The 15,642-nt window shown below is 42.0% G+C and overlaps 1 protein-coding gene across 1 annotated transcript in view; it reads right to left on the bottom strand.

Moving 5' to 3' along the window:
* The window catches only part of TMEM132B (transmembrane protein 132B), a 250,861-nt gene that overhangs the window by 176,931 nt on the left and 58,288 nt on the right, over positions 1–15,642 (bottom strand). The window contains exon 2 of the mRNA XM_074159500.1: positions 3,132–4,011. Within this exon, the coding sequence (XP_074015601.1) occupies positions 3,132–4,011 (880 nt within the window). The remainder of the gene's footprint in view (positions 1–3,131; positions 4,012–15,642) is intronic.

The following is a 15,642-nucleotide window of genomic DNA, read 5'->3' as shown; positions in this document are numbered from 1 at the left end:
TCTGCCCCTTGACATATCTGGGTCCTTTGGTTACACCAAGCCACACTGGCTGGGGATTGCAGTATGAAAAGAACAAATTCCCCAGACCACAGCACAACTAGAGCTCCAATTCACTCTTAAATTCTAGCTATTGAATGAAAACAAACAACCAAGACTTACTTAGCTTAAGCAGAGCAAAACCAGTTTGGACTGATGAAAGTGACTGGAAGGATAGCTGGAGCTTCACATACAACCTCCAGCATCCCCCTGCAAGTGACATTACTGGAAGGATGGGAGTTTAACAAGTGAGTATCTTTCAACACAGCCCATTGCTGAATCAAGAAACTGTTTCCAATTGCTTTTCAGTTTCCAAGCTTATTTAAGAATCCCAAATTTTACCAAAATGAGGAGGAATCTGCTCTCATATGAGAACTGAAGTCAGTTTTTCTAGAACAAAATCCAACATAAAATAAAATACTACACAACACAGCATGAAATAGTAAAGAGGCACATAAAATTGAGCGTATCTGTTCTTTTGCATACTATCAGAACTCAAGGTCGGCATCAAATGCTGTGTTGAGAATGACTTGATTTTGATCTATTGTCTCATATGACCCAGACTGCAATTTACCCTGCTACACTTATAACAGATATGATTAAAAACAATCAGTTATATTAGGCAAAAATATATTTCCCAAGGCAAACATTCACTCCAATGTATTTTTCTCTGGCTATAACACACAGAAATTCTATGTATATAAAAACCCTCAGGGTTTTTATGGACATTAGCATTGAGCTGGAAAACAGGGAAAGCCTGTGAGGGAAACTGCATAAATTAGATGCAGGCGCTACAGTGATTGTATTTCCCTCAGTGTAATTCCCTGCCTACTGTGTAAACTTCAGCTGAATAATCTCTCCATGGGTCCCACATATGTCATTCGAAATAATCATAACAACAGTTGCTGATGCTCTCCATCCTGGAGGATGGCTGAACCATCAGTGGAATCGCATTTTGCCTCTTACTTTTGGCATTCAGCTGAAGGTTAAATAAAAATACTTGCAGTGTCTCTGATGAAAAGCACAATGCAAGCAAAGAAAGCCAAATAAAAGACCAGACAGGCTAGACTACATAGAGCCGACAGTGAATTTTCCAAGGAAATATTTCTGGGCACGTAAAACATGCTGATTTATTGTAACAGAAACATCTCCTGGAGATGAACCGATTCCACACACTTTTCAAAGAAGGAAATCCCCATGGAAACCTGACTGCATTCCCAGCAGCTCGGAAGCACCAAGGTGAACGCTCCGCGTACTGGGAAAGCGCTGCGAAGTGACTCCTGCCAAACAGCTGGAGACATGCGAGTCATGGGGGCTCATGGGAGAAGCTTGTGTCTCATCCTGGGTCTCCCCAGTTTGGAGGCTCAGTTTCTGCTTTCTTGAAACCCCAGGTTAGTTACTGTGCTCAGCACTTCCAGAAACAATTTTGCTTTTGAAAGACAGCATTTCAAAACTATGTCTGTAAGTAGCTTTGGTGCTTTCCTGGCCAGCAGAAATAGCAAAACTCTACCCCTGCTCCGTTTGTTACAAGGTAAATGTTATTTTAGAAATTAAAATGGAAAGAAAACATCCTCATCTTAGGTTGTCTCCTAGGAAGTTTCATCTGTGGCATGGCAAAGAGAACAAAAAACTGAGAATTAGGAGCTGATGTTGAATCCTTGCAGAGCTTTAGGCAAATTCCATAATCTCTCTGCTATGGCACTGAGGATCAAAACACAACTGCCAAAACCTGACTCTTCCATGCGGTTGGTCCATCTATGGACAGTGGATGCTGTCCAAAACCATATTTAATGAAGAAAAACCAGTAAAGCCAGGTAAAGGCCAGAATAATTTGGGTTTATAGGAAGACCCTTCCTGACCCAAACCCTTTAAAGCCTGGTTAAACCCTATATTTCTCACACATTTCCCCCCAACCCTGAGCAGATGGAAGTGCTTGGTGGAACATTTCTTTCCCTCTGCCTGTGCACTGTGCTATGAACCACTTGTCCTGATTCACACAGCAATCCATAAGTTTATTAATATGCATGTGCTATTTCACAAGCATTCAGTGATTTGAAAGTGCTGCATAAGGTTTGCTGTCTGTTTTCTCAACATCTGTCCCCAAAGTGCACTTCTGTCATGTTCTGCTCCCATCGTTCTCGGATCAAAAAGTTAGAAGTAAGGCACGAATCCATTTTGAGGTTTGCTAGCGCAGGCTGCAACTCCTTCTTTCCCAAGCGTCTCGCATTCTCACAGCATATGACACTTTCCAATTACCTTTTGGCCCTTTTATTCCCCCAGTCTGGCTCACATTTCTCTCTGAATTTTGTCTCTATGCAGCTCTGAACCCACAGTCTGACATCTAAGGACATAACAAATATGCAGCACTACCCCTTGGGGTGGTTAGAAATGCCTGAATTCTCCTATTACAGGCAGATTCACAAGTAAAGGTCACCAGAAAGTCTCAAAACTTAAAAAAAAAAAAAAAAATGGGCCACACAACAAGCAGTCAAAAGCTTGAGGAGGCAGGATGGGCTGTCCTACAGAAAAACCAAAGACGACTTTCAAAGTTTGGATCCAATTCCCAGCTCTGCCAAATACTCCCTACGCAAGCTGATGCACGTCTCATTTTCTCACCTCTCAGCTTCCCTCTGTACAATGCAACAAAATAGTTCCTCACCACATCTGACCTGTGCAAGATGTATCCCATGTACTTTGGAAAGATGATAAGAAAGTTGATAAAAAGAGAGAAAGCTTCACCAAAGAAATGGAAAACCTACCTGCAAACTGTCTAGCAAAATGGATCGCAGCAGTTACCCTGGCTGATTTACAGAGGCGTAGTTTAAGAGGCAGAATTATGACTGGAAGCAAATAGAATTAAAACAAAAAATAATCATACAAACCTTTATAGCTCATACTTTAAGATCAATTCCCATGTTCTAAAAAGTGTCATCCACAGAGATAATTCAGGACTATTTATAGTTTTCTCCGCTTGGAGAGTAAATGCTTAAGTTCTCTCAGGAAAACACTGAATGTAACCAAAGAAATTACACCTGACATCAATTAGTCCCTATTTGTAGACTGTTTAGCATACAGCACTTTAAAAATTCACTTACCTTAATACAAACTGGTCTGCTAGAGAGTCATCAGCCAGGGAAACATGAAAGGTCACAACATCACCTTCTCTGACAGGGTTGAGTGGTAAGCGAATAACAATATTTTCATCTAGTCTCAGTGAAGACTGTTTTAATTTGTCTTGATTTGGGTAAACAATGATGCTACCAATCCTCTCCATAGCTGACAAAGCCTTGTGTTCATTATCTTGACCTGCATGGATATTGTTTTCCCATTTTGCATCCTCTGGAGAACATTCCCCATCTGCTGTATAAATCTTATAGAAGAGCTCCACAGTAATCCCTTCCAGGGAGGCCGTTTCCTCTGAAACCAGGGGTGGAGGGGAGCTGAACCAGCTAGGAGATAATTCCAGCTCCGCAACACATAATCCTAGATGACCTGTCAATCTACAGCTGGCCACAACTTCTCTAGACTCCAGGAAAGCAAACATCTTCACACAAGGCAACCTCTCCGCAGAATTATAGTCATCCCAGTCCTTTCCCGCAATATAGAACAAGGTTTGTATTTTAGGTTTGTTGGAATAGATTGAGCTGTCAATTACGTGAGATTTTAATTTCCAATTAAAAGTGAATTTATTTGTGAAACCAAAAGATGCAGAAGTCAGCATGAGGTCCAAGGGAACAGCCTGTTCAACAGAAAAGGGTCCATACGTGGCATTTAGGACAGGTGGCAGTTTGGCTTTGTATATAAAGAAGGAATCCACCCTAGACTGCAAACTGGAGTTCCTCATGATATCCTGGTTCGCTTCTTTGAGGAAGAAGAAAATATCAGCATTGCAGATGTGATAGCTCGCAGGGAGATACGTTGGCAGGTTTGAAAATCTCTGTACGCTGTCCATGATCCCTCCTCGGCTCTCCACCACTGCAGGCCAAAGATAAAAGGAAACAGAAAGACAACTCTAATGTTTGCTTAGCATGCCCCTCCGTTTTTCTCAAAAGCAAAGCATTACCAAAGATCAATACTGTTAGCCACAATTACAAAACAATCTGACACAGATACCATGGAATAACACTGTTGGCTCAAAGCTCATACACTGAAAACATCCCATTGCATCAGCTGTACAGCTCCCTTTCCACCTTCCCCAATCTAATATCTACTTGAAAGCCATTAATCAAGTACTGGATAAAACAAGGAGGAGATTGGCCAGATCCCAATCTAAGTTCCAAAACTTCTTACTGGTTGGTTGTTGTTCTTTCATTGCCAGATCAAACTTATGACTTTTTCTCATTCATGTTTCAATGTAAGTAAGAAACTGACATACTGAATATTAGTAGGCAGTAAAACAGAACATTTCCTTTAGTCTAACATCCTTACCACACAACGTGATGGGGATTGCAAATCTGCATCACTCCCAATCCACTTTTGCCAGGTCAGCAGTTTGGAAGTTAGTGGCAAACTGATAAAAGCTTTGTATTCTTGAACCCAAAACTTTTCACACAAAAAAATATGGGGTTCGATAGAGGTCTCAGTGGGATGGATTTATAGGCAACAATGAACTTGAGAGAAGGAGAAAAATCCTTTACACGCAGAAGGTTTGGAAACGCTTAGAAGGATTTTTTGGTTTAATTCCAGAGGAGAATGAAACACATTTGGAAACCACAAAAGTTTCTCTACATCACAATGGTCAATCCTCCAGCCAGCACTGAGCAATTTTTCCCAGGCAAGAAAAGATTCCAGAGGGAGGGAGGGATCAAACAGACGTCTTTGGTTTGGGCCAATCTCTAATTAACAGTGAGATATATTCAATCTGGGCTGCGATTCTACCAGAAAGAAACGGTGGGTCTTTCAAACTAACAATTCATAGGCTCCAACAAAAAGCTGGTGAATGCAAGCTCATGGGACTGCCACAGAAGAAATAAACAGAAACCAAATGAATTAAAATGAAGCAGTTCCATAATGCGCAGAGATAACAAAGGAACAATGACAGATCCTAAGGTCAAAGCTCTTGTTGTCTCTTGCTGAAGCTTAGCAGAGATTTTACTGTTTGTCAGGGCTGGGGAGAGCAGATACACTACACCACAACCACACAAACAATTACACCTGTTACGAGCCAGATGACTCAGATACTTGCAGCCACAATTTAGCACAGATAAAAGCTCTAATATTTAAGCTATTTTTTCAGGTTGTGTATTTTTAAAGCCTACACTTATCGAAGACAGATTCTAGGGCATATCTCATGCATTTGACTTTGCTCCACTCTTGTTCTCAGTTGAAATTCTGCTCATTTATTTTCAATGGCTTGATATAATCTATGCTTGTTTAAACGCATCTCATTTCATCACAATACTTCTGCCTTTACTTTTGCTCTATATTTAATTGTGCCAAGGTTTTTCTTTAGCCATTGGAACATTCTTTGTGAGAACGAGTAAATAGGCAAAAATACACAAAAGCATAAAACATTTCTCAGCAGGAAACAGTATCAACAGTCTCTTCTCTCACTACTCCACACAGGGATCAGATCAGGGTTTCCTCTCAGCTCCACAAGCAAATGCAATTGCAGAGCAGCTGCCATGCAATTGCTCCGCTTGAGTGTGCTCTCGTTTCTTATGGCCATGCATAAACATTTCAGCCCATCTCTCATAACACACCAGTGCAGCCAACACCTTCCCCTGGCTGCATGCAGCCATGGACCTGGCCACCCACCTGAAATGCAAGAACCCAAATGATGAGAAGCTTTCTCCTCCCTTGCCCACCCGAGCACTGACCTGGGCCAGCTTGCTATGGTATTGTAGCTCACACAGGGGACAGCCAATTTTCTAGTGGAGAAAATTCACTTTAGCCCTTCCATTTCTCTTTCCATTCCGATGCGAATGATGTTTAGTTGGCACGCTCTCTGCAGCATGCAGAAACTGGAGACCCTGGTTCTCTATGGGAAACCATAGGGTGCAAGTAGTAATAAGCAGTTCTGGAAGAAGACAGAGGTAGTCTCCCCAGGCCAAGAGGCTAACCAAGCTACAAGCGGTGTAAGAGGCAGGAGGCACAGGTAAGACAGACACCACAGAAAGCAGTAGGTGTTGTGCAGCAGAGATGGGCACCACTGCCCATGAGCACCAGGCAGAGGAGGCTGCACAAGACAAGGAACCCGCAGCACTCTGCAACAGGGATGGAGGCAAAGAGCAGAGGCTGGTGACGACTGTTTAGCAGTGGTCAGGCAATGCCCCACTACTGTCTGCTGTGCTGCTCTGTGGGAGTTCCAACACTTTTATCCCACCACTGAATAACAGAGTGCTCGGGAAACACACTGCAGGTCAAACCTCGTCCTGCTTATAGCAAAAGGAGAAGGGGGAAAGGAGAAATCAATGCCAATTCTAGAACCAATATCACCACAGGATGTTTTAGCAGCTCCATTACTGCTCTGCTATTTATAGAGCACCTTGACATGGTATGGCTTGCCGTGTCGTGCAATCACACAACTCTGTCTCTGAAAGTGAACTTTGCTCCTGTGAAAGCCAAAGCAGCGAGGGGAGGAAAGGTGTTGTTTCTTCACTGAGAAATCAAATACAGACAAGCACCTTCCTAGATTAATTGTAGATAAATCAAACTGCATTTGAAAGCAATAATTTTGAGATGTTGCATTTATAATAAATATTGTGCAGCCATACTGATAAGCAAAGGACACACAGAAGTAAGAGTACCCTCTGATTTCTGGGAGAAGAGCTAAAATTTGCCTTCTACCAAGACACACCAGATTGCAGAGGAGATTTAAACACTGACATAGTTCCTGAGCTTAAACAGGAACCAAAAACAAGGCAAAGCTTAAATGCATATGTGATTACGTTATAGGACTTTCCTTCTCCTCCCCTCACCCCCCCATCCTTTATGCAGATATTTTCTCTCTCTCAAACAGCAATTTAAAGAAAGTTTAAAAGGTATGGTTTTGCCTTTCCTCCATTTCATTACAGTGGCAACATTCAGTGCCTCTTCTCAGAACTAGTACGAGGCCCAGGATATCAGCCTGCTGTAACTCAAACAAAATGAGACACAAATTTTGTCTGAAAACTTATATGGGAAGCCATAAACACTGGTAGACAGGGCTGGGCTTTGTCCTAGAACCAGCCTGCAACAAAATATGATATCTGAATTTAGCAGCATTTTATGATGCTGTAGGAACATCTAAAAAGAAATACTTCATACGATGGCAGGCCAACACCCCGCCTTTTTAATTCAGCACGTCAGCACCACAGCATCAATCTCCTTACAGTAACAATCAGAAATAGGACACATTTCCAGCTTTCTGGTGTACAACAAAACAACTAATAAATCACCTACTCCTTTAATAGGCACTCCAGCAAGATTCAAAAGATGGCCGAACATTAGATCAGAAGGTGGGTTAGTCCTCATTATGTAACAAAAGAGAGCAAGAGTTGAAGAAAAGTGAACAGAGACCAAATAAGCATCTCCAGAGCCCAGTGCTACCTCAAAGGTTGAACACAGTGTGTTTCTCAGACTACTGTGGCATTGGGGGCGTTGAGGGAACACGTATGGAAGTAACATGTTGTTGGACATGACTTGAGATATTTAGCTTTAATTTCTAGAATAACTTTTACCTTGTAACAGTTTTTCGGCAGGTGCTTTGTCCCTTTTTAAGACACTTTATTGGACTAGCCAAATAGCAAGACCACTAGAGCAACAGGTCAACTTGTAAAATCTCACCGCTCCCATTTTATGCCAAAACCTCTCCCTGTCCAGAGTTGGGCAATAGCCTCATAGCCCAGTTCATCCTGCAAACTCTAAGAGTGCAGATGGAAAAGAAACACCCTTCTGATGTTTCTGAAGAGCTGAGAGAGGAAGCCACTGTACGCATAACCAGCCATGCAATGATGGCATTAGGGAGATGCCCCTTCCTGGTCCTTACTCTGACCAGCTCAAAGATTAATTTCTGTTGTCTTGATAATTTTTTATTTAACCATAAAATTATCCATCACTTCTGTTTTAATCTCATTTGACCCTGAACTGATGCCACCAACAACAGCACAGGACTAAGGCACATGCAAAGCCATAGCTGCGTGTCACAGGGTGCAGTAAAAATCCACCACTCATGTAACTCAAGATTTCATCCAAGCTACATTTCTTAGATTTCATACATTTTAATAAGAAGTAAAAAAAGTACCCTACTAGGAGGCAGTGGTAACAGTGACAGGTCAGCATTAAAAACTAATGCATCTATCTTAAGGTGTAGTAAGAGAAAAGCCTTTAAAATTCATCCTTTTGTAACTAAAAAGGAAAATAACTCCTGTTAGAGCATAAATCCAAATTTCACATCTAAATCTTCCCTCTACTTTAGCTAACTGCTTAACAGGAGCCAAGTCTTCCATAAGCCCTCACTTAATTCTGAAGTTGGAGGTAAGAGGAACAAGAAGTGTTTAAAATTGCAACTTTTTCAATATCCTTTTCTCTGAAAACAAAGAAGAACGCCAATCCTGCACCTGTGGAAAAACTGTGAAAATGTTAAAATTCATCTTTCCTGCAGCATCATCAGAATTGTAGCATGAGATCATAAAGACACTCCTCTTTGTAAAAGAGGAATAATTTCAAGTAATGTGGTGCCAGTAAGTACTATGATGTTATCCATGACTCATACAGAGGCAATCAATGGCTTGTCTGTATAGGAGAAAAATCACCAGCCCTCACTAAAGACCATAAAGACCAAACTACACATGTACATTATTCTGCTATAAAAATGGCTCTATTCATAATAATTATTTTGCTCTGGAAATGCAGGCATTATCCTTGAATAAAAACACGCTGTATCCCACAATAGGGTGTCTACACAAGGAAAGCTATTCTGGAACTGATAAATTATAGGAGAATAATTAATTCTGGACCAGCTGTATAGGTCACTTTCTCTCACACATGCAAGGGGTAAGACCTGATGCTCTTTAGGGACCCCAGCCATGAGAGGTTATGCAAGGTGCTTTGGCCTGGCTACAGCTGGGGAAACTCTGACTCTTAATCCTGGCAGCAGGAAAATGAGGAGTACGATTACAGTGTGAAAATCTACCACGAATTTAGACCTCATTTGAGCACTATGAGTAGGATAAGTTTGGGCTGTGAGAGGATTTAAGGAGCCTAGATGAACACCCGCCTCATGCTCTCCCTGACTCATTCAAAATTTAATAAAATAACTATGAAAGGAGGATGTCACTGTTTACTTCCCACATTCAGAGTCCATCCTGTGACTCATCTCCTCAGTTTTACATTAGGGAGGAAAAGGAGGAGAAAAACCCTCGACAGTCCCACTGAGGAACAACTTCCATCACCTACCATTCAAAAACAAGCCTTACTCCCTTTTAGTACTTGAGGAACTTATACAGTGAACCACACTGGCACAGAAAAAAAACCCCATAATAAGTCTTCTCAACTGTAATAGAATAATTTGGAGATAAAAATGACACTGCAAGAAAGAGCTAAGAAGAGTTCCCAGCACTTTTTTAACATTAAAGTCAGCCCAGAAGCTGTCAACATATAAAAAATTGTAGCATGAGAAAAGATGATAGAATCCCTTTAAGCTTTTCTCATTCTCTCTTCTAGTTTGATGTAAGGATAGAACTTGATGTAGGGCTCACAACCAGTTTACAGTTCTTACGTTCAATCTTGATTACACATTTGTGGACACAGAGATTCACTTTGCGAAACATCGCTAGTCGAGCAGCTTGTTTTGAAAGATAAGAAAAAAGGATGCAATTAAAAAAAGTCTATTTAATCCAAACATCTAAAGCTGAAGTGAGGTTAATTAACTTTTGTAAGCTTGGGACAATGTCTCACGTACTTATCTTCAAATGTCTCAGTCAAACTTCTGTTACCCAAGCTTCACTGCAGCTACACATTTCGGCCACCCTCCACGAAGTCAGCCCATCTCATTTTAGATAGGTATCTAAGCCCAGCACATACTCCAGCTTCCCCTCAGTAAATCACAGAAAAAGGTATCTCAGAATGCATTCTTCCTCTCCTAAACACTTATATCTTAGGGGTGATAAATCACCCTTGGGAGGAGCCTATTTCTGTCTGTTAACTCAATTGCTAACGGTGGCCAGTGCAGACCTGCATGCTGAAGGTTTAGATGTCTATGGGCAAAGGAGTCCTGGGCCATCAGATGTGATGGCTCACTCTTCACTAGAGCTGCTCTTCCCACACCACATGCCTATGTTTGCCCATCACTCTGCTTCCAAAAAGCTTGAAAACAACATCTCAGACCTCATAAATCTTTTGACCGCTAAAATACATTTTTCAGTGCAAAATTAAACCATACATATGAAAGAAACCCCTCATCAGGCCGCAAGTTCAGTAATAAATTGTAGTATTGTGTTCCAAAGCAAGTCGAGTGCTTTGCCTCCTTACCATTGCCAAAAAATTAAGTTGGATGTTGAAGTACTTACTACAGTTTTTAGCTTGCATGCATTTTGCACAGTCACCCATACTGAAAGGCATACATACAGCAAGGCCACCTACAGATAGTAATAAAACCGTACTGTCTGAAAGGCTGCCTATAAATCTTATTAAAGTAATCCCTTCCCTGAACCCAGATTATTACATTCACCTTTATGGTAGAATAAAATTAATTTTCTCAGCTATAGTAAGTGTATGATAAGAAGGCATCACTTGGGACTAAATAAAGATTATAATTAACTCCAACTGAATAAATCTAAATTTAGCTTGGACTAGCAATTTGTTTTCATACATTTTCCTCTACGACTGAGTGAATAGGTATGGCAGGATTAGCATCCTGTGCCAGTTCCAGCACTCCTGGCACAGAAAGGAGTGAGGCAGAGTGTAATCCAATACCCAAAAGGCCTGAAGATTAATTCAGGGCTCTCTATCAGCAAAAGTTTGGAAAACTGGAATAAAACAAAAAGGCTCAAAACTGCCATTACTCCAGCAAGGAAAGCATGTGAAGTGTGGGACTCCAGAGAGAATACTGCTCGCTGCGCTCCCTAAATCAGCGTTATGCAAAGACAGAACCTCTGCCACGGGCTGCTGAGAACATGTTTAGGGAAGCATCCTCTGTGCTTGCCTGATCTTATTCTGTCCTACCAAGTATCTGCTTTTGGGTGCTATTGGAAATGGGCTGCTCTGCCAGATGGATCTGTGCTCTGACCTGGTAATTTGCACTCCCTCATCTGCAACGCCTCAGAGGTGATCCCTAAAGCAATTGCAAAATAAGATGACACAACATTACACAAGCACACAAACAGAAAGGGGTAAAGTAAATGCATCAAATACGCAAAGTTTACCCTGATTTTCTTACTTAGTTGAAAATAAAAACCCTTATAGCAGCACTATACCCAGCAGAATAGAGATTTTATTTTTCAAAGAAAAATGAGGCTCTACTTATAAAAGGGTGAGGAACAGCCTTGTTAAGCCACTACCTCATTATTTGCCATTCTCTGGGAAGATGATTGTTAACAACTTTATTACTGGGAAGGAGGAGTTCAGGCTTGTTTATCAAAATAGACCACATTATTTATCCTTGCCAGGGAATAGCACACAACCCAAGCAATAAAGCTACTCTCCTTCCTCCTCTGATTGCCATGCTAGCCCATACAAACATCGGATTTGCCTGCATAAGATTTTATCAGGCATAAGCTACAGCTGAGCTATCATCATTACAGAATGGTTCTCCAAGCAGATAGTTTTATTTCCGAAGATGAGAGTTCTTTTAGCTTAAAGGTGACACAGTCTGAAACCAGAAAAAAAAAATTTATTTAGGATTAAATCAGAGTACGTATGGATGAAATAAGAGTAAACATATAAGGCACTACAGCATTATAACAACTTAAATTCATGTCTCATGAGGGTTTAACTTTCCTAGACAGGACACCCTTCTGCTGCCCCAGCAACATAATTTCTTTAAGAACTACCAGACTTGAGCACAATTCCTGCCCAAACATAAAATTGCCCAAAATTATGTTGTCCAAATATAAGGCATGCAAATTCCTCCTGAATCATTAACACTGGCTGTTATAGTTAAATTTTTCAAAGCTTCTAAGCCAAAGATACAGCATAAGTTATAAAGTAGAAATTTTATTCTGCAATGGAGAAGAGAGATCCCCTTTTCTCCAAATGCAAAGGCCTGTAAGGACCTGAGATACAGGACATTAAACCTGTGACATCTGTAATTGTAGGAATGCTGTTTCAGGTAAGTTTTAGAGGCTTTTATTGCTCCCTCTGAACCCTGTACAGTAGGAAACATAGTAACTAAACCACCTGGTTGTATGGGCTGGAGTAATAGAAGAATAGTCACAATAAAAAAAATTTTAAAACTCTCTAAACATCCCTAAAATAGCTTTTCTTGAAACACACTGGGATGGTTTCACCATCTGTGAGTAATGTGCCCATCCCCATACCCCATAAAATCTTTATGTCATCATGTATTCTATTTATTCATCTCCGCCTCACTCTCACACACATGCTTCTGGCCAAAGTCTTCGTTGTTAAAAACATTTATTCAAATGCGTCAGATAGAAAAACCTAGAAGTCAGATAAAATTATACCCATAGTACTACCCATATGTTGTGCAGAAGCACTGTGTGGTCCCATCCACAGACCGTACAAAGCACAGGATAACAGTGCTCCTAAACCAAGTGTTCATGGCCTCCCGGGGCCAGTGAGTTCAAGCCCAGATCTCTTGGGTATAAAATATTCTTTCCATGAAGAAGGGGATCATTCCAGTGGGTGAAGGACACAGAACAAATACTGAGGGTGAACCTATAGAGAAAAAGTGTGAGCATGGAGAGAGCACGGGGACACTGAACTCTCCCTCTCCAAAAAACGAGCAGCAATGGGATGAGACATTCACGCGGTTCCTCCTTCAAGTCTCCATCATTGTCTCCAGCTCCTGCCTCCTCTGACAGAGACAATACAGGTATTTGCAGAACTAAGGTCTTCCAGCCCAGACTAATTCCCTGAGTGCTAGATGGGAATTTTCCTCCGTATCACACTCAGCACAGCCAAGGCCACCTCAGTGCAGATAACCGACAAAGCTGCTTTAACTGCCTAAACCTCAGCACAGGGAGGTGAGTTTTCTCATTTAATGTGCCTGTTGCAATCGCTCAGGTTGCTCTGCTAGGTTGATCACTGGCCTAACTTGCCATTTTAGTTTTGATCAGGAGTGTTGATATGGCAGCTAAAAGTTACAGGCTGCTCTTGGCAAGTTTCTCTGCATCTCCTGTACAACAGAAATGGGGAATTGTCCTGCCAGTTACAATTAGAGGCATTAGCACAGTGGCTAAAGGTCACAAATTCATCAGCTGAAAGAACTGAACGACAGAGTCACTATTGCAAGCTAAACTGAAGTTTAAACGCACCTGATTAACTGAGGAGAGTTTCTATTCTGCTTGCCTGGAGGTGAGAGATGATCGCTAAGGCCACACACACACATACACACAGCTTTTGCACAACCTGCCTCTTGGTGGGCAGAAACCCCATAAACACCACAGTCCACCTCAAAGTGACTCCCCCAGGCGTGAGCAGCATTAGGTATTTCCTAAAACCTCCTTCTCCATTCCAGACTCCTCTCAGCTCTTCTCAGCTGGAGGCAGAGATGCCAAAACCAATCCTGAAAATCAGAACATCACCAACCCAGGAAGGGAGACTTGCACAGCTAGGCAGAACACATTTGCTATGGGGGGAATCAAGAGGCACAGCCACCCCAGGTGAAGCTAAGCAAGGTGACAGTCCCAGGGGCTGTGGCAGGGCTGCTGGACCTCTTGCCCAGCTCCCCCCACCGCACAGCATCAGTCCTAGCACTGCGCCTTACCCCAGTGCAGAGTCAGTGCTTCCAGATACCAGCATTGCAAACCCCTGTGCATCCCTTCTGAGACCTGATAAATAAGGTTTGTCACAGCTACTGGAGGTTCTCATTGCTAAAGAGGAGGTTAGGAGAGGGCTCCCTACTACTGTTATCCAAAGCAAAACTCATTTTTCCTTAGTGATATTTCATAAACAACAGAAAATGAATACGCATATGGGAGTGTGTAGATATATTTTCCAAGCAACAGAAAGGCCTTACAAGGCAAATACATTCACTAAAGGCACCAGGTGATTACAAAAGTAAATCTCTTAAATATATGCTCCAAACTATTAGCCAACTGTGAAATATTTGTATTCTGTGTCAAAATATCTGTGTCACACAAAGCCAAGAGACTGACAGGAGAAAGGCCAGGATTTATGTTAGCTGGGGTCTATCTGTCATGGAGATAGGAAAGCTTAGAGAGAGTCCTTTTATTAAAATTGCTCTCCCGCTGTAGATATTGATCTAAGCAGCTAAGGTTGAATAGCAAAGTGCATCCCCATCTCTCACAAAGTTACTCACTGGTACAGCAGTAGGGGACTGGGGCAACTGCCCTCACAACCCCAGCAAATGGCACCCCAAAAAGCAGAGAGAGAGATAGCAGCACTGGTATAAACAGCATCCCATGATGCCACAGCACAGCTGCCTTCCAGCAACCAGAAATACCCCCTCAACTCCACTTTCCAAATTTTCAGGAAGCTCATTTTGCTTCCCAAATTTTCATGAAGCCCATTTTGTTCCCCAAATCACTAATGCAGGTTGCTGTTACTCCCAGACTGAGTTCACCATTGAAATAATACAGAGAAACGCAGTGCTGACTACATTGCTTGCATTCCCATTTTAAGGAGCAAAAAAAATGCCACTTCAAAAGGATCATTCCCTAAATCTGCTTCAGCATTTTCAATTTTTCCTCTAACCAGTAGTAGCTTGGATCCAAACTTCTGCCACAGTTTGGGCTGACCCCTCCCTGGCAGTTCTCCCTCGGCCCCTGAAGGACCTGGATCTTGGCTGCCTTTCTCCTTGAAAACCCCAGCTTGTGACTGCAGCCAATGGCCTCGAGTATTACACCTAAAGATGAAATGAAACAAAGTAACTTGAAGCTCTATATACTACAGACTTTCTGCATTCCCGCATCCACAGGTTACGCAGGTATGTCATTTTATAGCACTTCTGATTCTCCCCATGGAAGTTTCTGCCTTTGGCGATACTGAAAAATTCCTTGCATGAGTCAGAAATTACAGGATATTAAAATGCTGGCAGCAGATTCTCCAAAGGCATTGTCAGAAGGAGGTAAGGTTGGTCCATAGCCATTCTCCAGAGTAATGGGCTTTCACTGGATTCTCCATCCTATTGTTTTGAAGCTCTTGGAGGAAATGAGCTCCACACCAATGGGCCCAAACAGCCGCAGGAAACCACAAAAGCAGCTTACAATAAAATCCCTGTAAAGTTATTAAGAACACAGATATGTCTTGGATGCACAGAAAATCCTCTGTCTTACCAGCACTCATCCATATCCCACTGTGACTGTAATCCCAGGAACAGTATATGCCATGCACAGCCCCATTGGGTAAAACAAAATAGGATGCAGAGACATGCAAAGGAAAATCCTGAGTCCGGCACCAGCCCCACAGCTCTGCCCGAGCACTGGGAGCAATTCTCATTTCGTTCCCCATTACTGTTGGATTTCTCACCTGGATAGCAAC

This window comes from Numenius arquata, chromosome 16, assembly GCF_964106895.1.
Source record: "Numenius arquata chromosome 16, bNumArq3.hap1.1, whole genome shotgun sequence".
Classification (NCBI taxonomy): Eukaryota; Metazoa; Chordata; class Aves; order Charadriiformes; family Scolopacidae; genus Numenius; species Numenius arquata.
This window is presented reverse-complemented; position numbering and strand designations above follow the sequence as displayed.